We start from the raw sequence: 27,889 nt of genomic DNA, 5'->3' as shown, positions 1-27,889 counted from the left end.
ATACAATACTTTGTGTGTTATTAGATAACGAACATTGTTTGTCTATTGTTGATGCCCAATTTATGCAGAAATCCAGGTCATTCTAAAGGGTTCACATACTTTTTCTTGCCACTGTAGCCTCACTACTGTTATTGTACTGCTGCTCTTCCATGATTTGTTTTACTTTTCTTTTTTTATCTATCAATTCTTTTTTATTTAACACATTTTTCTGAAGACTGCATTGTTGGTTAAGGGCTTATAAAGAAAGCATTTCACCGCATTCAGCCGTTGTACTCGGCGCACGTGAAAAAAATACAATTTGATTTGATAATTACACGCAGGTGACGAACTAGGGAAGACAAAGCTCTCGGGTAATGTGGCATCATCCTCCTCCTCACCATGTATATCTCTGTAGCTGTCACAGCAGCTAGAGGAAGAAACATCGTCTCATTACCGGCATGTTTCCCAAAAGGACTCAGTCAACTGTTCTATTATTTGCTCCCTCTGTAACCAACCGGAGGCCAATGTTGCTGGCTTTGTTGTTTCTCCACATCCAGACTAGATGTCTTTGAATGTTTTCCTTTAGCTTGATAATGAGTTGAACTAGTAGGAGGTGCACAACTTTGCTGATGTGCAAATGCTTAGTACCACTTTTTGAATATTGAACGAGCCTTCTTCTTCCACTGCATGCCGTTTTATGTTGATAGGGGGAAGGAGAGGAGAACAACAGCAGTGGTGTGGACCAGAGTATAACAGCACGGTTTTGGCTTTTCGGATCAGCCCCCAGCTTGTAATTGTATTATTAACTAGCTGAGGGCAGGGGAGAGGGTAATGGTCTACTTCATCACTCTGGGCCTCTAGAACCGCTTCTTCCCGAGTGATCTATGATATCACAAGTCATCTCAATCATCCAACCACCCCGCTTTTCCCTAGTCTCCTAAAACTAAAGCTTGCCTTGAAGGCAAAAAAAAAAGAAACAAATGGCCGCATAAGAGCATTACTCATAAATATGCTCTTCCCGCACTTTTTTTTAGGAGTTTTCTTTTCCTGGTTTGTGATAGTGTGGGGTAAATTTATATTGCGGATAAATCACAATGCCAGACTTTGATCATATATGTTTTTAAGACATTATGACAGATAACAGTGTGTAACTTTGTACTGACCCAAGCTCAGCTGGAAGAGGCAAAAGAGATTTGGGATAGCGAGATAAGAATAAGACATATCAAATCACGACATATACTGTTATTCACGTAAAGCTGTAAAAATGTATTTATTAAATATACATTTGTTTACAATATACCTGAATAATTCTAGAAAACAAATTCAAAATAAATAGAATATTTAAATTCATTGTATCAGTGAGGTACATCTTTTACAATAACATCCTGTAGATAAATGACCTAATGCACTTGAAATAATATAAACAGCCAATAACAATCCTTTATCGTGGGTCTTTCATGACAGAAAATCGTCCCCCGAATACATGTTCCGTTTGTATAGCAAGCGTGCCACGCAGATTTGTTGTACAATTGGCTTGTTCTGTTGGTTTGCTAATTGTGCAAAATATGAAGACTTGACGTTTCACCAACGTAAGAGCAAGGAACATGGTTTCTGGAGGAGACCGCAGCAAATGTGTACAACACTGTACTTCTCCGTTCAACAAAGCTCACAACGACAACAACCAGGACAAGCGCTCTCCTGAGAATGAAGTGACCTTTACACCCTAAACGCCCTCTGGTTATCTTCTTAAGGTCTATGAGATAATTCATCAAAAGTTACTAGCACAATCACATAACGTTGTACTGTACTACATTTTGACTTTCAGACATCTAGTATCCGTTGACTGTACCACTCTTTGGTGATTCATGAAATCATAACATGTCGCAGGACGTCAGTGATGGTCGATGCAAAAAAAAAAAAAAAATCAAAATGAAAGGGTTATTGGCAGTGAGGGCCCAACAAAACAACGTACTGGGAACAGAAAACCGACGTGTTCAGAGAACTAAAGGGGCCAGCCACAAGGTCCTTGGCACACAGTCACAATGCTTCCCAGTGGGATTTGATCAGTGGTTTAGCCAGGGAGCAAGAGCAGGTGCATTGCTTGCCCAGAACTTGCCTTGGCAGATGGGCGAACATCATTAATCAGTCGTTATCACATTCACAATCCACAAGTGAATACAAGTAAGTGAGTTAGAGTACCGGTGCCCAACCAACCCCAAACGGATAAATCCCTTTAATTGTGCATTCAGAATGGTAGGCTATATAAAGTGAGCTTATAAAGTCACTGGGGTGGATCTGATTCTTTGAGGCTTTTTGTCTCCCGACGTTAGGGCAATATAATATAAAGTAGATATATAATAAATGTTCTCCAATTGTCATTGCACATAAAAAGTGGTACAGCTCCCATGCCCCAATAAACAGCCTTTGAGATATAAAACTGCGGAATGACCATCCTCCGTTGGGTCGTTCTTGGAGCCACACAGGGAATGGATAACCAATGATCACTGCTCCTAGAAAGCTCAGGGACAGGCAGGTGACTAACCTACCCAGGGGGGCCTGTTCTGTATTTGAGGCCAGGCAGAACAGTGTGCGGAACAGGAGGCAGGAGATTGGGCAAAGAAGGCTATGGTGGCATCAGATGTAGTACTCCTTTCTGCTGTGACTCACAGAGCTGAGCAGGTCCAGGTTTAGATCCAAGACCAAGTCTACAGGGTAGCTGTTCTCCAGGCCTGCAGGGTAGCTGTGTTCCGGGCTGTGTCTGGGATCCTTTTTCTGTGAGATGGAGGACTTCTCCTGGGGGTGGGTGTGGCTGCAGCGGCGGTACAGGATGCACGACGTCACGGCCACGGCACAGAGGGTGATGAGGAACGCAGCTGTGATGAGACCTGGGAAGAGAGAGCCAGAGAGAGAGAACATTGCTTTTACTTTAAAGTGAATAATTCCTGGGGTTACTTGGTAAATTTGAATATCTCTAAAGTCAAGAGTATTTGTTTCAGGGAGAATGGCTGTACACTGACAGAAATTAAATAATTTGCTACATCATTGCAATTATGAAGAAACAGATAACTGGGGATGATCTTCTGGCTAACCTCCAATTACTGCTGAATCACTTCTTGTCTTCTTCAGTCGATCTATGCCCCTATCGACACCCTCTGAATGATTTATTCCAGAAGAAAGGAAGCAAGCAAACAAAGGAGATGTCAGACATGACCTTCAATTATATTCGGTGGTCGATGAAAGGCTACGTGGAATTTATAAAGGCATTTCAATCAATGAGTCATTTAATTGAGTAATTATGCCTACTCATGTCAAAACCTAAAAGAGATAGGTCAAGTTAATGAGTCATTAAAGACCCACTCTGTGGTACTTACAGTCGTTACAATCCTTTGCATAATTTGGATTTACAGAGCATTCGGAAAGTATTCAGACCCCTTCCCTTTTTCCACATTTTGTTACAAACTGTCGTTCTCAACTAACATCAAGGCGGTGGCCCGTTCCTGTAGGTTCATGCTCTACAACATCCGCAGAGTACGACCCTGCCTCACACAGGAAGCGGCGCAGGTCCTAATCCAGGCACTTGTCATCTCCCGTCTGGATTACTGCAACTCGCTGTTGGCTGGGCTCCCTGCCTGTGCCATTAAACCCCTACAACTCATCCAGAACGCCGCAGCCCGTCTAGTGTTCAACCTTCCCAAGTTCTCTTCACCCCGCTCCTCCGCTCTCTCCACTGGCTTCCAGTTGAATCGCATCCGCTACAAGACCATGGTGCTTAAGCTGTGAGGGGGCACCTCAGTACCTCCAGGCTCTGATCAGGCCCTACACCCAAATAAGGGCACTGCGTTCATCCACCTCTGGCCTGCTCGCCTCCCTACCACTGAGGAAGTACAGTTCCCGCTCAGCTCAGTCAAAACTGTTCGCTGCTCTGGCTCCCAATGGTGGAACAAACTCCCTCACGACGCCAGGACAGCGGAGTCAATCACCACCTTCCGGAGACACCTGAAACCCCACCTCTTTAAGGAATACCTAGGATAGGATAAAGTAATCCTTCTCACCCCCCTCCCCCCTTAAAATATTTAGATGCACTATTGTAAAGTGGTTGTTCCACTGGATGTCATAAGGTGAATGCACCAATTTGTAAGTCGCTCTGGATAAGAGCGTCTACTAAATGACTTAAATGTAATGTAAAATGTTACGTTACAGCTTCATTCTAACATGGATTAAATTAATGTTTTCCCCCATCAATCTAAGCACAATACCCCATAATGACATCACAATACCCCATAATGACATCACAATACCCCATAATGACAAAGCAAAAACAGGTTTAGAATTTTTTTTGCAAATGTATTACAAATAAAAAACAGAAATATCTTATTTACATAAGTATTCAGACCCTTTGCTATCAGACCTAAAATTGAGCTCAGGTGCATCCAGCTTCCATTGATCATCCTTGAGATGTTTCAACAAATGGATTGGAGTCCACCTGTAGTAAATTCAGTTGATTGGACATGATTTGGAAAGGCACACACCTGTCTATTATGTTTTATTATTTTTATTTATCCATCATTTTACCAGGTAAGTTGACTGAGAACACAGTCTCATTTACAGCAACGACCTGGGGAATAGTTACAGGGGAGAGGAGGGGGAAGAATGAGCCAACTGTAAACTGGGGATTGTTAGGTGACTGTGATGGTTCGAGGGCCAGATTGGGAATTTAGCCAGGACACCGGGGTTAACACCCCTACTCTTACGGTAAGTGCCATGGGATCTTTAATGACCTCAGAGAGTCAGGACACCCGTTTAACATCCCATCCGGAAGACAGCACCCTACACAGGGCAGTGTCCTGGGGTATTGGGATATTTTTTTTAGACCAGAGGAAAGAGTGCCTCCTACTGGCCCTCCAACACCACTTCCAGCAGCATCATGTCTCCCATCCAGGGACTGTCCAGGACCAACCCTGCTGAGCTTCAGAAGCAAGCCAGCAGTGGTATGCAGGGTGGTATGACAGCCGACTTGGAGTTTGCCAAAAGTCACCTAAAGGACTCTCAGACCATGAGAAACAAGATTCTCTGGTCTGATGAAACCAAGATTGAACTCTTTGGTCTGAAGGCCAAGCGTCATGTCTGGAGGAAACCTGGCAGTATCCCCACGGTGAAGCATGGTGGTGGCAGCATCATGCTGTGGGGATGTTGTACAGGGGCAGGGACTGGGAAACTAGTCAGGATCGAAGGAAAGATGAACGGGGAAAGTACAGAGAGATCCTTGATGAAAACCTGCTCCAGAGTGCTCAGGACCTCAGACTGGGGTGAAGGTTCACCTTCCAACAAGACAACGACCCTAAGCACACAGCAAAGACAACGCAGGAGTGGCTTCGGTACAAGTCTCTAAATGTCCTTGAGTGGCCCAGCCAGAGCCCAGACTTGAACCCGATCAAACATCTCTTGAGAGACCTGAAAATAGCTGTGCGGTGAAGCTCATCATCCTACCTAACAGAGCTTGAGAGGATCTGTAGAGAAGAATGGGAGAAACTACCAAATACAGGTGTGCCAAGCTTATAGCGTCATACCCAAAAAGACTTGAGGCTGTAATCGCTGCCAAAGGTGTTTCAACAAAGTACTGAGGAAAAAAACAAACAACGTTTTTACTTTGTCATTATGGGGTATTGTGTGTCGACTTATGAGGGTGAATAAATGGTTGAATCAAGGCTGTAATGTAACAAAATGTTGGAAAACTCAATACTTTCCGAATGCACTGTATGCTAATAGAATTACATAAATAAAATCCATATTGTGAAGCCAAACATGATTGACATCAATGCTATTAAACTCACCAGATGTTGATTGTGAAGTTGTACTATCAGCTAAGGCTCCACAGTTCGATTCAACTAGATTGCCAAGAACATGGACTAATGAGCTTCCATGATTCAGAATGGCTGTCTTCAGCGGTGTCAAATGATTGAACTGGACAGACGACAGGCAGCCAATGAAACCCTTGGATCCTGCCCTAAGCACCTCCTCAGCCAAACCAGCATGTCCTGCTGATGTAGCTGTGACTTTACCCAAAGTCAGAGATCGTAGTGTGTTCATCTTCAGGTCAGAAGAAAGGTTGTATTTCTGGTCGATGTCTTTGTCAATCTGGTTGAAGAAAAAAGCAAACATTTCCAAATACACTTGAACATGCCATCAAGGTGGGCTGACTGTCTCAGCTATAAACATAATGCTTTGCTATGTTGAAATAGATTCAGATAGAGATCACTAACCTGGATATAAAGGTCTTTGCCTTCCCGGTGTACTTGGACACGGTGGAGCTGCCCATCGGCTAGGCTGGAGGCTTTGGGAGTAATGATCTCGGCTCTCTCCTCTCTGTTCAGGCGGAACCAGATCTGCAGACTCCCTACAAAAGTTTAAGAAAATCATAAAAAGCGTCTCCTCTTACGGTGCTGTTATGAGATAAACACAGAGATAACAATGGACGGAGATGGCAAAAAGATGGCTACCGTTGTTAGCGAGGATGATAGCCAGGTACTGTTGATGGTAGGTGCTGACACAGAGTAACATGGCAGGGGTGCGAGTCGTCAGAAAGCTGAGGGCAACGTTTTCTCTGGACTCGCCGTCGTTGGCATAGATGCCTGAGGACTGGCTATGGATTGGCTGACGGCTAGACGACTGGTTATGGATTGGCTGACGGCTAGACGACTGGCTACCTCGGTCTCTGTTGTGCATGACTGGGAAAGGCATCTGGAAGGTAAGGGTCACCGAGGAGCCACTCTCGAAGGACATTGACACTTCTGTCACAGGGATACAAACACGGATGTTGTTGTTAGTGTTAGAAGGCTCCTCATTCAGTAGTGCCGTGTTGTGCTGTTGATCTCAGACACTGATTCCAACAGCATTTGCAAGAACCGGCTTATCTGAATGTTGAATGGGTCAGAACAAAAGGGATGCTTTGAAAGAGTAAAACTCAAAGAAACACGGCTAGATCGTCAATGGATCAAACAGAAGTCACACATTCTCTGAGGTACCAAGTGCACCTACCCCTAAAGCACGACCCTGTCCATTCAAAACGCTGTGAATAGGTGATATCTGAAGTGATAAAACCCGCTTTGATGCCAGTGGATGAATACAGGATTCATCCATAATGGGTGGCGTGGTCTCAGCAGGAGTCCTGTTGTGTGTCAGGCCAGCATGAACACAGCTTTTGAATGGAATTCAGTCCAACAGAAAATATGTCCTGGCCCGTCCTATTAGTTTCGGATTAATGGAACTGAAAGAGCCCAAGGGATTGAAAAGAAAGCATCTCTGATCTTTTTAATACATGCTTTGATCACCCCTTTGATCAAATACACTTCCAAAATCTTTTGAAATAATACTTTTCTAAATCTAATTTCATACTTTCATACATTTTCCTAACCACAAAGAGAGTCATTAACTCAGCTTCTCGCAATCTTTTTTTGTTTAGCTTATTGCTGTTTGTTGGGGTTTACTCACCTTTCTTGCAGTGTGGTCCATTGTAGGCAGAGTGTGTACAGTCACAGACATATCCACTGTTTTTCTCCATACACCGCCCTCTGTTATGACAGACACTAGCAGAGCCGCTGCAGTGACCAGGGCAGCCTGGGGTCACTCCTGGGGTCAACTTGGCCTGCTCCTCCAGGTCAAGGGTCACGCCGTTCAGGGTCAATGCACGGATGCAGCCCAGGAAACTGCTCTCTTTGAAGGTGGATCCTCCTGGCAGGAAGTAGGCGGCAGGAAACACAGGAAGTATAAACGGTACGTTTAAACTGCTCTTGAAATAGAAGAATACTACTTCCAATGTGGAATGAAACAGTATCTAATATGCAAAGAAAGTGTTGTTATGGTTTGACCTGAGTCTAGTGCCTACCTATGAACAGTAGGCTTTTGAGCTGCAGGCGGTAGTGCCCTTCAGAGGGGGCCTCCAGAGTGTGTAGGGGCAGCTGGTCCACTTGCAGGGAAGCCTCCTTCAGGTTGCGTTCAGCCCTAACGTAGTGCCACTGCTTATCATTCAAGGGGACAGGGGACGTCACCGCCAAGTCCACTGGGCCATTCCCCACGTCAAAGATGAATGTTATAGCTGAGGGAGCTGAGGAGGACAGACTGAAATTAAAGTTCAAAATGTGGCCCACTTTTGTTTAAGATGGATTTGTCTTTGGCTTGGAGTCTTTGGCTCCTGGGCCAATGTATTCTCCCGACTAAACCACAGTTGTCCATAATGTTATCAGAACTATCTAATCAAGTCCAAGTCATCTTTCATCTAGAACAGAAAAGGTTTCAACTTGAGGTGATCATTTACACAAGTGACTAGGGAGGAGTTATAGGGTTTGGTTGATTTGAGATTCAGGGAGAGACAGACTCACTGGTCAACTTCAGGGTGATGAAGTCAGCGGTCCCCAGGTTCTCCAGGAGAACACCAGAGGAAGCTGTGGTCTTGAAATACAGGGAGATGTCCGCACTGAGCTCAGCCTGGAACTTAGGGAAGTGGAGGGATGACGACCCAGGATAGAAAGAGGCTGAATTCCACAGGAACCCTGCAAATACAGGAAAGTACAGTTAAAAAATAAAGTAACTGAAAATGTAATAACTCGGACAATTTACCTGACCTCCCCCTACTGTTACAAAAATACATAACTTTTTCGTTGGCATAGTCTGTATGAACAAAAAATATAATTGTTATTGGCACATTCGCTTTTGGAATAATTATATGAACTGAACTAAACTTACTGTCACCGTTGCAGTGAAGGGAGCTGACTCTGTATACAGCTGCTGAGCCTGTCCTGTTGGTGTCTCCTATTACAATCTCAGTCAGTGGTAGGTGATCTTTGTAGGACAGCAATCCTGTGTCGTTTACCCTGTTGGAAAAAGGCAAGATAAATTTAGACACAACCTCAGTTTACTCAATTTAAAGATGTACTCAAAGCTCTGAGAAATGATCCATTAATAGAAGGAAAGACTAATTGGTAAAAACAGGTGAATGTTGTTAATGCAGGTCATAAAACACATTGGCATCCACTGTACCATAAGTGTGTGTCTGCATCACAGTTGCAGAAGTAGTTCATGTCGATGCAGTTCTCCTCCAGGCTGCAGGAGCACTGTTGGACCCCAGGTACAGAGCCTCCCCAGTAGGTCTGTTTCTCTCCACTCCGGTCCAGCCACCACGACAGGGGCCTCCCGTCTACAACCAAGGCACATTTATTTCCATCATGCAAACTCTATGAAAAGAAAACGATGTATTACATGTTCAACTCTCCTCTTTTTGACTGGCCAACGTGATCTGCTTGGCACATAGAACATGTTCACCTGCTACACCCAAAGGTTCATCTTCTGCCATCATAGAAAACACATGATTGATTTTTAGTCCTGTACACCCGGCCCTACGACGCACGCCGTGGGAGGCAAACGTCTGCCTAGGGAGACTAATTGATTTTGTAGGCAATTCCACCGCAAGTTGGTGAAATACCTCGTCTTGACATATTGTCTTGCCTGTATCTAAAACAAGAACGCCTGCATCAATATTTCATATGAGAAACAAAAAATCCCCAGGCGAGACAGCAGAAGAACTCAGTGAGGCTTTTTTTCACAGTGGGAGTTGGAATCAAAGGGAGCAGAGGGTTCGGCAATACTTAGAACTCACTCTGAATATTTTCGCACAACTTTCTTTTTGCAGAAATCCATTGTGTAATTTGAATTAAACTTGAGCTCTCTGTATACTGTTTGCACTTATCAGGCTTCCAATAAGACTCACCCCAAGTATTGAAGAGACGTGACTTCCTGCAGCTGTAGACCACTTCCTGTTGACAGTGCTCAGACCGTCCAATCAGAGTGCGGAGCTGCTCCAGGGAGGCTGTGTAGTTGAACCGCATCACATACGGCTTCTTTGTTGTGGCTCCAGTCACATTCACAAACCCCCTGTTGTTGTGGTCCACCACTGTCCATACCTTGTCCTCTATAGGGAAGACAAAGCAGGCATTTTACTTTATATACAGGATATTCGGGTTAACAGCACAGTGGATAATCCAGATTATCATATTAGCATGAGAAAGACTTCTAGAATGTAATTCTGTTTTCCAAGATAGGTGTCCTTCACATTTCTAATTGTTAATTTAATTTGGGTTAGTCAACTGTATGGAAAGTACACCAGAGATGAACAAAGATGTGTAAAGTGGTGGACACACTTTTACATTTGATTTATTTCACCTTTATTTATACAGGTTTTTCTCATTGAGATAACATCTCTTTTCCAAGAGAGACCTTAATCGCATTAGCCCCATATTATCTAATTGAGAATATCCCAAAACTGCATCAGTAGCTTCCCCGGCCTAGCCTGGTTACCAAACGCTGTGCTCACCATTGATTCACTAGAATTCAGTCTGGTTTAACCAGGCTATGCCAAGCCATGAGCTCACCAGTCATGTTGCAGTAGACCAGTGTTGCCTTTAGAGGACCACTCCCATCTGGATCAATGTAGAAGTAGCCAGACGTACTCCCCATTTGTCGGTGTGCCTCACACGACGCTTCATAAATAGCTGTGGGAAGCAAGATGAATACTTATATCAATAGCCCATACGTGTGTTTCTGTAAATGTATGAACGTATGCCAAGAGCACTCAATTACATTTTCTTGTCACACGCAAAATGTGTGAACGGTAAAGGTTTGAATAAGAAATCCACGGCAGCTTTTAACCGGGGGTTGAGGTACATTATAATTCAGCAGTCAGTAAAGTGCCCTCCACTTCACAATTTATGACACCCTGATGGGAATATCAATGAGAGTTCAGTGATGGGAAATAGTGGAAACACTAATGTAACTTTAGTCACTCTATACAGTATATTAAACATAATATACACTCGGTGGCCATTTTAGTAGGTACACCCGTCTAGTACCGGGTCAGACCCCCTTTGCCCCCAGAACAGCCTGAATTCTTTGGGCATGGAAATGTTGCTCACTTGGTATCAAGGTACCTAATGTGTGCCAGGAAAACATTTCCCACACCAATACCCCACCAGCCTGTACCGGGTGGACACCAGGTAGGATGAGCCATGGACTCATGCTGTTTACACCAAATCCTGACTCTGCCATCAGCATGACGCAATAGGAACTGGGACTCGTCGGACCAGGCAAAGTTTTTCCACTCCTCAATTGTCCAGTGTTGGTGATGGCGTGACCACTGGAGGCTCTTCTTTCTGTTTTTAGCTGATTGGAGTGGAACCTGGTGTGGTCGTTTGCTGCAATAGCCCATCCGTGACAAGGACCGACGAGTTGTGCGTTCCGAGATGCCGTTCTGCACACCACTGTTGTACTGTGCCATTATTCGCCTGTTTGTGGCCCACCTGTTAGCTTGCATGATTCTTGCCATTCTCCTTCGACCTCTCATCAATGAGCTGTTTTTGCCCACAGGACTGCCGCTGACTGGACGTTTTTTATTCATCACACCATTCTCGGTAAACCCTAGACATTGTTGTGCGTGACAAGCCCAGGAGGCCGGCAATTTCTGAGATACTGGAACCGGTGCGCCTGGCTCACACCATGCCCACTCATTTTTGCCCATTCTAAAAGTTCAATCCAACAGTAACCGAATGCCCCGATGCCTGTCTGCTTGCGTTTATGTAGCAAGCCATGGCAACGCGACTCACAGTCTGTAGGAGCGAACCATTTTCTCGAGCAGGGTTTTGTAACTAATAAACTGTCCACTGAGTGTATTTGTACTGTATCTTTTCACAGGTGAATATTTTCATTATCATGAAGGAACCAGTTTAAAGGGCGACTGAGTTGGTTTTGGGGTGTAGTTTGATGTGGGTCTCTTGTGTGTCTTCGCCGGTGGGAAGAGTTACCCAAATAATTTAGCCAATTAGCTTCAGCCAGCTGGTGTGCGAGCGACCATGGCAAAATTGGTTTGACTTTGGATAGCCTATCCCTGTGGCTAGTTAGGGACCATCGATAAATTACAAAATGTAAATGAGACAATATTTTCATATTACACACCTTTTAGTTTTCTCTTTAAATGCTTTCAATATTTGTATAGGTATTTCTAAAATGTATAGTTGGTTTGAGGTTTTTAAGCATTTGAAATTTGGAGCTATTGGAATTTGAACACATTGTCCCATGTACCTTGGGTAATTTACCGATGGTCTCTAACTAACCCCATAGGGATATCCAAAGTCAGCCCAAATGTATCACGGGCATTACAATTGGGCCGCAGTTGTGACAGGTTGACTTACAGTTGTGACAGGTTTCTCCAGTGTAGCCTGTCCCTGAGCAGTCACAGTAGAAAGTATCCCATGATTGGGTGCATCGTCCGTCATGCTCACAAAAATTAGGCAGACATCTACGGAGAGAGAGACATGTTCACACTCCGAACATAACTCATGACTGCAGAGCGGCATACAGTAGCATGAAAAGACATTAATAGAAGATAAAATAGATATATAAGGCAGTTCCTCTATCATAGTGTTGTGTCTTTGCATATCCACTGTCTATAACCCTCGATATAGCCACTGTCTGTGCTGTCTCCTCTGCCTGTTCCCTCCACCCCTCCGTCTCTCCATTCCTCCATAGAGCAGGCTTAGGGAGGAAACAGAGTGTGACTCCTGGAGAGCGTCAACCTAATCACTGCTGCCTGCTCTGGCACAGCCACAACATATTTCTCACTCAGCCTAATGGTCAGAGCTGGCACACGGGCAAATCAATACTGGCAGGGAAAGATGCCCAGGGAGGGATGGGATGGGAGACACACACACACACAGAGACACACACACACACACACACACACAGACACACACAGACACACAAATTAATTATTCAGAGGATGTTTCTGGCTTTGGCAGTGTGACAGTACAGGCATACAGTCCAGGGGTATGCGTCCCAAATGGCTCCCTATTCCCTATATAGTACACAACTTTTGGTCAAAAGTAGAGCACTATGGTGCCATTTAGGATCCAGCCCAGGAAAAAGCTCTTTGTTGTAATGGGAATCCTTCCATCTGATCTCAGGTCATACCCATGTCATACTGTCTGTTGTAATGGGAGTCCTTCCATCTGATCTCAGGTCATACACATGTTATAGTGTCTGTTGTAATGGGAGTCCTTCCATCTGATCTCAGATCATACACATGTCATACTGTCTGTTGTAATGGGAGTCCTTCCATCTGATCTCAGGTCATACACATGTTATAGTGTCTGTTGTAATGAGAGTCCTGCCATCTGATCTCAGGTCATACACATGTCATACTGTCTGTTGTAATGGGAATCCTTCCATCTGATCTCAGGTCATACACATGTTATAGTGTCTGTTGTAATGAGAGTCCTGCCATCTGATCTCAGGTCATGCACATGTTATAGTGTCTGTTGTAATGGGAGTCCTTCCATCTGATCTCAGATCATACACATGTCATACTGTCTGTTGTAATGGGAGTCCTTCCATCTGATCTCAGGTCATACACATGTTATAGTGTCTGTTGTAATGAGAGTCCTGCCATCTGATCTCAGGTCATACACATGTCATACTGTCTGTTGTAATGGGAGTCCTTCCATCTGATCTCAGGTCATACACATGTCATACTGTCTGTTGTAATGGGAGTCCTTCCATCTGATCTCAGGTCATACACATGTCATACTGTCTGTTGTAATGGGAGTCCTTCCATCTGATCTCAGGTCATACACATGTCATACTGTCTGTTGTAATGGGAGTCCTTCCATCTGATCTCAGGTCATCATGTCATACTGTCTGTTGTAATGGGAGTCCTTCCATCTGATCTCAGGTCATACACATGTCATACTGTCTGTTGTAATGGGAGTCCTCCCATCTGATCTCAGGTCATACACATGTCATACTGTCTGTTGTAATGGGAGTCCTTCCATCTGATCTCAGGTCATACACATGTGATACTGATAGATTGAAGAGACAGAAACAGAGATACTTTCCCTTATATGGAATAGAAAAGTGTCACCTACAGTAACTAAAGATATATACAAGATATAAAAACATGAATTGTTGAGATTTTGTGTGCTTACCTGTTGCGGATCCCACAGATGGCGAACTGAAGCTTGCTGTAATTACCCAAAAGCCCTTGCTGCACACGGGGTAGATCCACAAGTTGGTTGTTTAGGAGGATCTGACGCATGCACCCCTGGAAGGCCACAGTAGGGTTCTTACAGTCACCACTGTATTGGGGACAACCTGTTGGAAATCATGACAATATTTGTATTGCTAAATCATTCCAGAAATAGTCATCAAACACATGTTGATGAAGCCCTTATCTAATTAAAACACACACATATGAAATTCAAGCATAATTTAAGACACAGTCGTTACCAATTTTCCACCAATAATAAGCAATAGTTTAAAGACTGCCATCTTACCTCCGAAAAATACACTATTACCTAAGTCTGCATGACTTTGTACGTCCATGGTAGATGTTGGCTCATTGTCCAAGACCAGGGAAACCATCAAATCTCTGTAGCTCAGACTAACAGAATGCCACAGGCCATCAGTTACACCAACTTCTAGTGAAACAGAACACAGAAAAACACAGCATGGCTTAGGCTACATTTACTGCAGTCCCATAATGCTGCCAGTTCATTGTTATTAGCAAACGTAGCAAACATTAGCCACTGTAAAGTCACTCTGACATGCCATGAGGTGCCTTTTTCTAGCCAGCTAGCTGCTAACCTATGGAAATGTTTGTTTTCTGCTCAGCAGCTCCATGGACCATTAGGTGCAGTTGGCCTCTGCTGATTTGCAAAACCAGGTGCTTTGATCCCTGTGCCAGGCCGGTGGAGAACAGAAGTCCTTCCTGGTTCCAGGTCCTGAAGTGGAAGTGTACGTCCAGCCCCCACACCCCAAGAGGCCCCAGGGGTAGAGACAGGTAGCTACCGCTGGAGGATAGGAAGGTGGTGGACACCATCTGGGGCTGGGGCTCAGAGCACGAGAAGGTCACGTTGCCCTGGGGAATAGGGGAAAGGACAAGTAGGGATCAATACTATACCCATTCAGTGGTAGCCTACTAATGTCTTTTATTTAGTTAGTTTAGTTGCTAAATAGCAACTGTTCAAAGAGATGGACATTGTATACAGTATGGAAAGTCATTCCTTTTGTGTGCCTGTTCTGCTGTCCTTTCCTGTGACATATACAGAAGGTGCCTGCCACAGAGGAGAACAGAACTCAGGCGCTGGCTGTCTATCTGCACTTGACACATTTTTTTAATGACATTTCTTCTCCCAGTTACTAATAAGCATGCACCCATGAAGAAAACGACTGTAAAAATGGTTAAATCCCTGTGGATTGATGAGGAATGGAAAATGTGTATAGTTGAGAGGGATGAGGCAAAAGGAATGGCAAATAAGTCTGGCTGCACAACCGATTGGCAAACGTACTGAAAATTGAGAAATCGTGTGACTAAACTGAATAAAAAGAATAAGAAACTACACTATGAAACAAAGATAAATGACATAAAGAATGTCAGTAAAAAAGCTTTGGAGCACCATCAATAACATTTTGGGGAAAAATGCAAACTCATCTCCATCGTTCATTGAATCAGATGGCTCATTCATCACAAAACCGACTGATATTGCCAACTACTTTCATGTTTTTTTCACTGGCAAGATTAGCAAACTTAGGCATGACATGCCAGCAACAAACGCTGACTCTACACATCCAAGTATATCTGACCAAAAATTGTACTTTTGAATTTCCTAAAGTGAGTGTGGAACAGGTGAAAAAAGTATTGTTGTCTATCAGCAATGGCAAGCCACCGGGGTCTGACAACTTGGATGACAAATGACTGAGGATAATAGCGGGCGATATTGCCACTCCTATTTGCCATATCTTCCATTTAAACCTACTAGATATTGTTTGCCCTCAGGCCTGGAGGGAAGCAAAAGTCATTCCGCTACCTAAGAATAGTAAAGCCCCCTTTACTGGCTCAAATAGCCAACCAATCAGCCTGTTACCAACCCTTAAATATGTGTTTAACCAGATACAATGCTATTTTACACTAAACAAATTGACAATGGACTTGCAGTACGCTTATAGGGAAGGACATTCAACAAGCACAGCACTTACATTCACTTATATTCTGGTAATCCGACCAATTGAACATATGCAGTGGTACTTAATGAATATGATGTTAGTTCGTTTGTCATCTGAGACATTCTCATCAATGATAAGATGACAAACTCTACAGTGTAAAGTCTACACATCAGAGTTATGATCAGGCCCTACACCCAAATAAGGGCACTGCGTTCATCCACCTCTGGCCTGCTTGCCTCCCTACCACTGAGGAAGTACAGTTCCCGCTCAGCCCAGTCAAAACTGTTCGCTGCTCTGGCTCCCCAATGGTGGAACAAACTCCCTCACGACGCCAGGACAGCGGAGTCAATCACCACCTTCCGGAGACACCTGAAACTCCACCTCTTTAAGGAATACCTAGGATAGGATAAGTAATCCCTCTCACCCCCCCCCCCCTTAAAATATTTAAATGCACTATTGTAAAGTGATTCTTCCACTGGATGTCATAAGGTGAATGCACCAATTTGTAAGTCGCTCTGGATAAGAGCATCTGCTAAATGACTTAAATGTAAATGTAAATGTAGTTATCGGATTCACATGGAATTGTTGTTCAATTTAGATGTTTGAATATGAAATTATTCGTGATGGGATGAAATGTGATTTTAGCTTCTAAAATGTGAGAATTGGGTTTTCATGAGTGAATTAGGCCTGACTAAGTGGCCCGCCCACGTGAGGAGACATACATGTAGGTTGTAAACTGTGAAACACACCCCTTTTCTCCCTTCCTATTTAAAGCCTTGACGACCATATAACCTCCTGTTCCGAGGATGTGAGGATGACGGTCCGATGTCAGAATGGTTCAGATAATAACTACAGAACGAAGCCAACATCAGCGTGAGCTTTGGTTGTGAATGGTATGAACTTTGAACTCTTATTCACTACAGAAGTGATACCTCCTAGCCGTTAAGTTAGCAACAGCAACTGCAAACGCAGGTTAGGAAGGAACAGACAAAGTATCCCGTCTACCACACAACGACATCACTACAACGTATTCAATTTACCAGCAGATACATTCTTCAAAGGACTCGGGTGGGCAACACGGCCTTCCATCTATCACCAACCTACCGAAGCGCAGCTCAGAGTAAATATTTATTGCATTTTCCTTTTCCAAATGGGTGGTAATTTAGAATGCATAAAATACTGTATTTACGATAGCACAGCTTCTCCCTGTGTCCCTCAGTCTTCCCTCTCTTTCACTCAAAACCAGTCCCTTTTCTTTTGTGTAACCAGCTGTCATATCTGTTCCGCTCGCTAGGGACGTTTTCCTTTATGACGTAATTTGTAATCAAGTTATGATTAATTATGTGTATATGTAATTCTGTGTGATTAGTTAGGTATTTAGTAAATAAATAATTAAACCCAATTTTGTATTGCTGATTCAACTTGTTAGCCAGGGTTCGTGCAGATAACCAAGAATTTACAACTTTCAGATGAGACTGAATTAAGGTGACGATTAATATTGACTGCTATTGATGTAAAATATTACTAGGTCTTTAAGAGTTTATTCGGAAGATAACAGCTCTATAAATATTATTTTGTGGTGCCCCGACTCTCTAGTTAATTACATTTACATAATTAGCTCAATCAGGTAATATTAATTACGGATAAATTATTTTATAGAATAGGATGTCATATCACTTAATCTGGCATAGCCAAAGACACGACAGGGCTTTGGTTACAAAACGGATGGCACTGTGATAGACTGCATCCAATTTTTTGAGCAGAGTGTTGGAGGCAATTTTGTAAATGACATCGGAAAAATCGAGGATTGGTAGGATGATCAGTTTTACTAGGGTATGTTTAGCAGCATGAGTGAAGGATACAATTTTGGATTGGAGAAGCTTAATGTGAGTCTGGAAGGAGAGTATACAGTCTAACCAGACACCTAGGTGTTTGTAGTTGTCCACATATTCTAAGTCAGAGCCGTCCAGAGTAGTGATGCTAGACAGGCGAGCAGGTGCGGGCAGTAATCGATTGAATAGCATGCATTTAGTTTAACTTGCATATAAGAGCAGTTGGAGGCCATTGAAGGAGAGTTGTATGGAATTGAAGATCGTCTGGAGGTTAGTTAACAGTGTCCAAAGAAGGGCCAGAAGTATACAGAATGGTGTCGTCTGCGTAGAGGTGGATCAAAGAATCACCAGCAGCAAGAATGATAAATGATAAGAATAAATAAATGATAAATGATAAGAATGATAAGCTGAATGATAAAGAGGGCCAATAATGGGCAAGTATTGTCCAAAATCAAAAGTGGCTTCTATGCAATGTGCCAGGTACGCCTTCTGCACAGTTGCCCAGGTGGGCTAAAAAGAATGACAACAGTGGCTTCCTTTTATTTCTCATTACTGCCGCCTCCTCAACATGTCTATCGACCACATATTCACGTTGGGATGCGCCTCAAATGACACCCTATTCCCTTTACAGTGCACCACTTTTGTCGACCACTATATGGGGAATAGGGTGCCATTTGGGACATACACATTACCTCCACAGACAGTGCTCACCGTCGGCTGGGAGGGAGTGGGTGTCCATGGCTCAGCGCCCGCCTGTAATTGGTCACCAAAGGGTTCTAGAGATAGCTTTACATTATTATATTAAAATAGACCGAGCAGAGGCGTTCTGTAATGGACTGAGAAAACTTCATCTACTTTGCCTCCTCCTAACCACCATTCAATTGTATATATGCATTGTCTTCCAGCATTGTAGTTTTCTAAATGTATTTTGAGAGGTGGGAACCTTCATGACACAAAACTAATTTATAATTAAGCAATACAGCCCGAGGAGATGTGGTATATAACCAATATTCTACGGCTAAGGGCTGTTTTTATGCACGACACAAAGCGCAGTGTCTTGATACAGCCCTTAGCCATGATATATTGGCTATATACCACAAACCCCGAGGTGCCTTATTGCTATTATAAACTGGTTACCAACGTAATTAAACTAGCAAAAAATATGTTTCTGTCATACCAATGCTATATGGTCTGATATACCACGGCTTTCAGAGTATCAGCATTCAGGGCTCGAACCGCCTGGTTTTTTAATGCAAAACACCCCACATTCATCCATACTGGTTCATTTAGGTGTAATTTATTTAATTATTTTAATGAATGGTCATTCTTGTTGGAGTGCAGCGTGTGCATACAGTATGCTTTACCTACCACACTGTGGATCTGGAGCTTGCGTCGCTTGGCCAGGTTGATAATGTTGACTCCATTATAGTAGAGGTTCTCTATGCAGCCATGGAAGTTCTTCCTAAGGAAGCTTCCTGGTTTACCGGGTATAGGAATCCCTCCAAAGCTGAGCTTTGAGACACAAAGAGAGTGGGTTCAAAACAAAATATTACTGATTTGATCACACCCCTATAAAACATCCAAATATATTTCATTCAGTAATGTACGGATGAATGAATGATTTACGGCGCATAGTTTGCAATGGCTCTAATGAAATACAGTACATTTAAGGAGTGATGACGCACCTCATAGTCCACCTCCAGTGAGTCTTCCACACCTGTGGTGCTGAGGTGACGTGTGTGCCCGTCCATGGTGAGGTTGACCTGCTTGTTGGAGCGTTTAACTAGGACGTAGTGCCAGAGCTGGTCATCCAGGAGACAGCCCAGGAACACTGACACATTCGCACTGCTGGGGTAGAGCTTAGCGTCGTCTAGAGAGAGGGAAGAGGAGGAGGAGGAAGAGGAGGAGGAGCAGGAGGGAAGAAGAAGAGTACAACACACAGAGGTTCAATGAGGAGTCTTCAGAATCAGCATGTCATACTGTACATTTGATTTTGTCCTAATGATAGAATATAAGGGAATAGTGCTTTGGGACCATTGGACTGTGCTTACCCAGGTTGAGGTGCAGAGCCAGGGTCCCGTGGTGCAGCTCCAATGTCAGGTAGTCTCCTCTGTGTCCCTCCCCGTGCACCAGCACCCCGTCTGCCCCATAGCTCTTAAACCTGAGGGAGATCACATCCTTCAGCGTTCTCTGGGACTTCTGGTTAAACCGGTACAACAGAGCACTCCTGCCGTTGAAGTTTGCCACATCTGACTCTGTCAACCAATAGTGGATGAAGATAAACATGAAGAAAGCACGGTCAGATTACCCATCTACTGAATATCAGCATAACGTTAAAATGAGTGCTAATGCTTTATAGAGCATTAGTGTGTAATCAGATGCACGCACACACACAAACACAACAAATATTGTGTGGAGGAAGGGCAGATGCACTGTAAAAAATAACCATGAAAAGTAGTATACCTAATCTGAGATCTGGTGTTTAGGGGTGTTTGAATGTAAACCCAATGCGAGTGTTTTAATACACCGAATGTGTTGTAAAACAGAAACAAAATAGTCTGAAACACCCCCCAAAGTGGTTCTTCAACTTGAATGTTGTGAATGTTTCTCATACAATTAATGGTGTGTTGATTGACGATAAGGGCCTGTGGATCATTTTCTGTTGTTGAATTCCACCTTCATTTTTTCAATGCTTTATTGGGACAGATTAGAAACTAGGGGAGGGGCAATAACATAGTACATTTCGTTGGAATTTCACCCGCTCAACCACACAGCAACAAATGATTCTGGGGTCAATAGAAATTGACTCCACAAAACAACCAACATACAGAGCATTCCGAAAGTATTCAGATCTCTTCCATTTTTACACATTTTGTTACTTTACAGCCTTATTGTAAAATTGATTTAAAAAATATATATTATTATCACTCGAAACACGATACCCCATAATGACAAAGTGAAAACGGCTTTTTAGAAATGTTTGCAAGTGGATTACAAATGAAAAACAGAAATACCCTATTTACATAAGTATTCAGACCCTTTCCTATGAGACTCAAAATTGAGCTCAGGTGCATCCTGTTTCCATTGATCATCCTTGAGACTTCTCTACAACTTGATTGGAGTCCACCTGTTGTAAATATAATTGAATGAACATGATTTGGAAAGTTTATACAAGGTCCCACAGTTGACAGTGCATGTCAGAGCAAAAGCCAAGCCATGAGGTTGAAGGAATTGTCAGTAGCGCTCCAAGATAGGATTGTGTCGAGGGAGAGATCTGGGGAAAGGTACCAAAAAATGTATCCAGAGTTGTAGGTCCCCAAGATCACATTGGCCTTCATCAGTATTAAATGGAAGAAGTTTGGAACCACCAAGACTCTTCCTAGAGCTGTCCGCCCGGCAAAACAATCGGGGGAGGAGGACTTTGGTCAGGGAGGTGACCAACAACCCGATGGTCACTCTGAAAGAGCTCCAGAGTTCCTCTGTGGAGATGGGAGAACCTTCCAGAAGGACAACCATTTCTGCAGCACTCCACCAATCAGGCCTTTTTGGTAGAGTGGCCAGACGGAAGCCATTCCTCAGTAAAAGGCACATGACTCTCAGACCATAAGAAACTAAATTCTCTGATCTGATGAAATCAAGATTGAACTCTTTGGCCTAAATACCATGCTCCGTCACGTCTGGGGGAAACCTGGCTCCATCCCTAAGGTGAAGCATGGTGGTGGCAGCCACATGCTGTGGGGATGTTTTTCAGCGGCAGGGACTGAGAGACTAGTCAGGATCTAGGGAGAGATGAACGGAGCAAAGTACAGATAGATCCTTGATGAAAACCTGCTCCAGAGCGCTCAGGACCTCATACTGGGGTGAAGATTTACCTTCCAACAGGACAACGACCCTAAGCACACAGCCAAGACAACACAGGAGTGGCTTCGGGACAAGTCTCAGAATGTCTTTGAGTGGCCCAGCCAGAGCCTGGACTTGAACCCGATCTAACATCTCTGGAGAGACCTGAAAATAGCTGTGCAGTGACACTCCCCATCCAACCTGAGAGAGCTTGAGAGGATCTGTAGAGAGGAATGGGAGAAACTCTTCAAATACAGGTGTGCCAAGCTTGTAGCATCATACCCAAGAAGACGCAAGGCTGTAATTGCTTCCAAAGGTGCTTCAATAAAGTACTACATAAAGGGTCTGAATACTTCTGTAAATGTGATATTTCATTTTTTCATTTTTATACATTTGCTTAAAAAAAAAAAATCTATTTTGTTTTGTCATTTTTTATTTAACTAGGCAAGCTAAGAACAAATTCTTATTTTCGATGAGGGCCTAGGAACAGTGAGTCAACTGCCTGTTTAGGGGCAGAATGACAGATTTGTACCTTGTCAGCTTGGGGATTCGGGAAGTATTGTACCTTGTCAGCTTGGGGATTTGAACTTGCAACTTTCCGGTTACAAGTCCAACGCTCTAACCACCAGGCTACCCTGCCGCCCCATTATGGGGTATTGTGTGTAGATTGATGAGGAGAAAAAAAAACATTTTTAGAATGAGGCTGTAACGTAACATAATGTGGAAAGGGGTCTGAATACTTCCCGAATGCACTATATACTTAATAAAAATGAATGCAAGTCGTGCAGAGCACGTGGTATAGCGGTAGGCCTAACGCAGCTGACTTAGACACATCACTCCTCACCCCACCGAAGACCGGGGTTAAATTCCACGCTCCCTTCAATCTGTTTCTCCCACATCTGTATCCCCTCTCAATACATTGTCAAAGTCATTTCAATGATTTGTTCATTTCACTTGACCAAAAATAATGTTAGAATAAATCCAAATGAACATGTTGCTCAAAATGTAAGTACAGTATCTTTCATGAGGATAACGGAGAGGAAATGTAGTGATTGAACTCATTTCATTTAGGCAAGTCAGTTATGAACAAATTCTTATTTACAATGACAGCCTAGGAACAGTGGGTCAACTGACTTGTTCAGGAGCAAAATGAGAGATTTTTACCTTGTCAGCTCGGGGATTTGATGTAGCAACCTTTCAGTTACTGGCCCAACTCTCTAACCACTAGGCTACCTACCATCCCTCATTGGAATCCTTAGTTTGAATCATCTTACATTTTCTATCTTGCCACACGACTCTGTTTTTAGAAGATTGTGGGCCATTCAAAATGGTGTCTTTCTGTATGCATGTTTGAAGAAAGAAAAGTATATTTCTATATTAGTATTAAAACAGCTTGTTGTGGCCATGAGATGTACTAGATCATGATGAATGGATATAACCGTCAGGAGAATTGACATTCATTGAGGACAGCACTCATTCCCACATTCAATGTTGTCAACCGCAGGACTGGAACGTAAATCACAGAGGATAGATGTTGTGGTGGCAGTTGCAGAGAAGTACTTGAGTGTATGAGATTTTACTGCAGAAGAGTTACAAGGTGTTTTGAACAATAGTGTCCCGTCCTCCCAGGCTGCTGGCCTGGTGTCGGATCAGATAGGACCAAGTAGTGGAATAGTTTTAGGTTTCAATGGGTGTAGGGTTAGTTGGTAGGGCATTTTTTTTCTCACAAAAAATGCCTTTCACAAAGACTGATACACAGCCAATACTGTAGGTGGCGCCAGGCATATTTAACATTTATTTGTGGACCGCCATAATACCAAAGAATAATACGAAGAACGTGGTTGTCAACAAAAGAGGCAGGTGCAGAATCCTCAATTCTTTCAGGACAATCTACAGCTACTGCTGGTGATTTGAACACTACGCCTGACAATGTCTGCCAAAACGGTATAAAATGGTAAATATATAACAGAACGTGAAACATTAAGAGACTTCAGAAATATGGATTTAATTCTGCACTAGACAGGATTTAAAGCATTATAATGGTGTTAAGAAGCTTTAGAGCAGGGCTGCCCAACCCTCTTCGTGGAGAGCTCCCATCCTGTGGGTTTTCAGTCCAACCCTAATTAACACACCTGATTCTACGAATTAGCTGCTCAACAAGACCTTAACTAGCTGAATCAGATATGCTAAATTAGGGTTAGACTGAAAACCTATGGGACAGTAGATCTACAGGAAGAGGGTTGGGCAGCCCTGCTTTAGAAGGAGGAAATGGCACCGAAAGAGAAGGTATCTAATTCTGCACCTAACTGGACTCAACACACCAAAATAGTGTTCTTAATCTTTTCTGTTAGTGCTCCCAGACCCTGGCAAGTTTTTTTTTCATTATTGCATTTTCTCCTCGGTCCCTAAACGTCTTTGCTGCGCGAGAGAAGCAGAGATTAAAGAGGAAAGCGAAAACAAACTTTAGTGATGTCAACTAGATTGAAGCATTAATTCTGTCAATTTATGACATTATTCTGGTGAGCAAGGGTTTATTTGGTCTTCGAGAGCAACAAATGATGACAGAAGAGAAGCTGCATGTACCTAATTATAGACAAGTTGAGTAACGAATAACATACAAAAAAATCTGAAATTATAAGCAGAAACATAAAAAGGCCTGTCAAAAATGTTTTTGCCATCTCTGATATAGAAAATGTGCCATACAGTCAGAGTACAGCACATTTTCTATATTTGCGGGCCTCCGATCTTCACATGTAGTCGGGCGGTTGCGGGTGATCAAACAACTGACACAAACAAAGAGACAGCCTGATGGGATGACCCACTCACTGTATACACAGCCATAGACCTCCACTCTGAGGCCGATCCATCCTGTAGTGCTCCAGTCCAGTGGGACGAAGCGTAGGAACCTCGCTGCGATGGAATGGACCAGCTTGTGTTGGACCACACCCTCTGAGTTAGTGTTCCCTGTGTACGTCTGCTGGGAAGAGGAGCGGGAGAATAGATATTTTATAGATTGGTCAAAACACATTCAAATCAATTAACAATTGGTAACAGATCATGAAAAGTCATCATTCATTTAAAGATCGTGTGGAAAAAAGCCACGAATAGTAACCAGACGGGGGCAACTGAGGGCTTTGCTTTTGCGTCAAGATGCAGTTTTTCTATTTCTTCCCCAAAACGTTCGAGAAGAATGAGGAGGAACATGAGATTTAAGGGGAGGATGAAGCTCTTTTATGACTTGTATTGCTTCTGTGGAGGCCTAAGCCCATCTGAGCCCATTTGTTTCGCTTTTCAGCACGAGAAGAAGCAATAGCGACCTCTGTCTCTGGTGGGCCCAGTGGCCACACAAATCAATTCAGAAGTTGTTCAAATAAAACAAACCCCCCAAAATAAAGTTATTCAAGTCAAGCAAAAAGGAAGGCAGCAGAGCTTGGACCCTAGAGGGCAGAAGACTGTGTTGACTGTGTTTTATGCTCTGTGTAACTCTCAAGCGGCCACCCGAAGCTTCTGGGGGGAGAGTACAGAGAGCAGAAAATAGCTGGGGGTAGATGAGGTGAACAAAAGTTTACATTTAGTATTTTCAGAAGTGTGATTTTCATTCTTTCTGATTTTCCTCCTATTTTCTTCCTTCAATTACAGAAAAACATTTATTTTCCGCATTCTACTTTTCTGTGATGTACTTAACCAAAATCTCTAATTTAAAGCTTTAAAATGTCTTGTAATATCTGCCACTGAAGGATTCCCGTTAAAACCTGAAATGAATCCCTACTTCTTACACAAATCTTGTTTTTCTCATTATGCTTTTTGAAGGGACATGTCAACTACAAATGCCCTCTATTCTGAGGAACAGAATTTCATATTATTTTCACCCAACTTTTAACCTAAATCCAGTGACATGGTAACATTTGAGTTTTCATGAATTTATACGACATAGACAATTTTGACTTTGCAGCTGGCCCATCTAGCGGGAAAAGCCGCTTCCTTGCCTCCAGGGCATGACTCATGACAATAAATATCAACCTGCCAGACAGGCAGAGCCTCACCCCAGTGTCTTCGCTCTGTCCGTACTGCTTCCAAGCCAGGCCAGAGTCACTGAACAGCAGCATAAAGCTGGTCACCCAGTCAGAGCTCCCTGAGCGGCCCTGTGTAGCGATGGCCGTGATCTCCATCTTCTCCCTGAGGTCCAGCTGGAGCCACGGCTGTCTGTCTGACCGCTCCGGGGCCCAGCCACCCTCTCCTGGTGCAGGAAAGGGTACAATGTGTGTGTGTGTGTGTGTGTGTGTGTGTGTGTGTGTGTGTGTGTGTGTGTGTGTGTGTGTGTGTGCGCGCGTCTGTGTCTCTGTGACAATTAACAACGGCATTCATCACTGTTGTAGCTGTTAATATGTATATTATTTATGTCTTTTGTTTGAGCATAATTGTTATTGTTTTTATTTCACTTGGTCCTCACACCCACTCAATGGTCATGCTGCTCCCCCTATGGTCACGCCCCCTCTCAACCCCCCCCCCTCAACAGTCCCCCTCTCCCTCTCAACAGCCTCCACCCCAATGGACACGTATTTTTTAATCACTGCTAGAGTTATGATGTATATAGTGCTATTTCTTCTGCTGTTTTTTTTAAATCACCATTTTCATGATTTTATTTCCCTTGGTCCTATATGTCGGAGCCCGGAGCCTACGATTTTCACTTTACCCCGCAGTCACACCTGCAACCCTGTACATGTGACTATTAAACACTCTGAATCTTCATATTCTAATGATGCCGGCCAATACAGCCAAATCCCACACTAGAACTGACAATATTTTGCTTCCAGTGAACAGGGCAACACTTACCCTCTCTTCTGTTCAGCTTAGCAGAGTGAGGCAGCTGACTGCTGGAGGATGTTGAAGAGCTTTCGAAGGAGGACTCGGGCAAAACGGATAGCAATGGTCCATTGCAATTATCTGAAAGAGGATCTTGGTTATTTTATACCTTACAGTGAACAACAGTGTGAAACACTACCACCAGGAGGGAAAGAGGGAATGTCCCAGCAAACCACCTGAGACAGTAGCCTACTTCCTCTGACTCCTCCAAAACAGTTACATTGAGTAGCCTAATGAGCATTTAACACTTGTCAACTTGAAGTCGACATAGACTCCATGCAATTGTATATAAGAAAATTGAATATTCCATAGCCCACCAAATGCATTCTCTTAGCCTAGCATAAGTGTCCTAATGTGTTAAAACAATAGCCTACCAGAGTTAGTATGGGAAAATGTTATATATACACACCTCTCAAATATCACAACGAAACTTGAGTTGGATGAGTGTCAGAGTGTGACAGACATATTTGCCAACGTTAAACAACGATATCGAATAGGTTAGGCTGCTGTAAACAGACTTGCAATTGACTTACTTGCTGCATGTATGGATCCAAAAATACTTAAAACAAAGTAACTGACTATATAGAACCACGAGGCGCTTCTCGAGCTCATGTTCGCCAACACAGCAGGCATAATATCCAAGTTGCGGTACAGCATCTACCCGTGGTCTCCAGAATATAGATCCTGTGTGTGCCCCAGGACTCAGAATGTTCCTGTCGCTTTCCAGCTCTACCCTCCAAATATTTTTGTAAAAGCCATGTGATTAAATCGTAGAGACCCTCTCACAAATATAATCTTCAAGACGTTGTTTCCAAGGCAACACAAGTCGCTATTTATAAGGACAATAGCTTTACGTTCTTCATCAAGGATTGGTGGTTACTTCTGGTGCGTTCCGACGCACAAGCATCGTCGCGACTCCAATTTGAAATCAATCAGAATTTTGAGCACGCAGTGAGCATCTCACCTGCTTCATTTGAAAGCGCGCGCGCGTGTGTGTGTGTGTGTGTGTGAGAGAGAGAAAGTAAGTGTCAAATAGAAGAGAAAGAGAGCGAGAGAGAGATTCAGCACCACAGACAGCTCCCCGGACGCCCAAGCGTTTGCCAGGACTTGCATATCCCGCTGTCTTTCACACTATAGCATCAACACATGAGACCAACAATTTGGACGCATATAGATTGTTCAGTTCAGATGCCATAATGAACTCATCAGCCCTATATTTAATTAGACGCTGCTTGGCATTTGATTGTGATTGCCTAGCACAGATTATTGCATTGTAACGTGTTAGTCATCATATACTAAACCTAATCCTAATCTATCTCATATCATCTCTGCAC

The 27,889-nt window shown here is 43.4% G+C and overlaps 1 protein-coding gene across 1 annotated transcript; it reads right to left on the bottom strand.

The window, feature by feature from the left end:
- Nucleotides 1–1,283: 1,283 nt before the first annotated feature.
- LOC124007948 (contactin-associated protein-like 5) lies at nucleotides 1,284–27,478 on the bottom strand. Its single transcript, XM_046318841.1, has 23 exons — nucleotides 27,089–27,478; nucleotides 26,526–26,636; nucleotides 25,736–25,929; nucleotides 24,519–24,666; nucleotides 19,904–20,107; nucleotides 19,538–19,722; nucleotides 19,221–19,364; nucleotides 14,662–14,935; nucleotides 14,352–14,495; nucleotides 14,004–14,169; nucleotides 12,213–12,319; nucleotides 10,401–10,520; nucleotides 9,740–9,940; nucleotides 9,013–9,169; nucleotides 8,719–8,846; nucleotides 8,355–8,525; nucleotides 7,862–8,080; nucleotides 7,468–7,707; nucleotides 6,477–6,767; nucleotides 6,240–6,373; nucleotides 5,811–6,114; nucleotides 3,069–3,131; nucleotides 1,284–2,864 (listed from the first exon to the last, which is right to left on the bottom strand). The coding sequence occupies exons 1-23, from the start codon at nucleotides 27,210–27,212 to the stop codon at nucleotides 2,614–2,616; spliced, it is 4,080 nt and encodes a 1,359-aa protein (XP_046174797.1). The 5' UTR covers nucleotides 27,213–27,478; the 3' UTR covers nucleotides 1,284–2,613.
- Nucleotides 27,479–27,889: the final 411 nt, after the last annotated feature.

The sequence above is a fragment of the Oncorhynchus gorbuscha genome, linkage group LG21 (genome assembly GCF_021184085.1).
Source record: "Oncorhynchus gorbuscha isolate QuinsamMale2020 ecotype Even-year linkage group LG21, OgorEven_v1.0, whole genome shotgun sequence".
Lineage (NCBI taxonomy): Eukaryota > Metazoa > Chordata > Actinopteri > Salmoniformes > Salmonidae > Oncorhynchus > Oncorhynchus gorbuscha.
The sequence above is the reverse complement of the archived record's forward strand: the minus strand, read 5'-3'. Positions and strand labels throughout refer to the sequence as shown.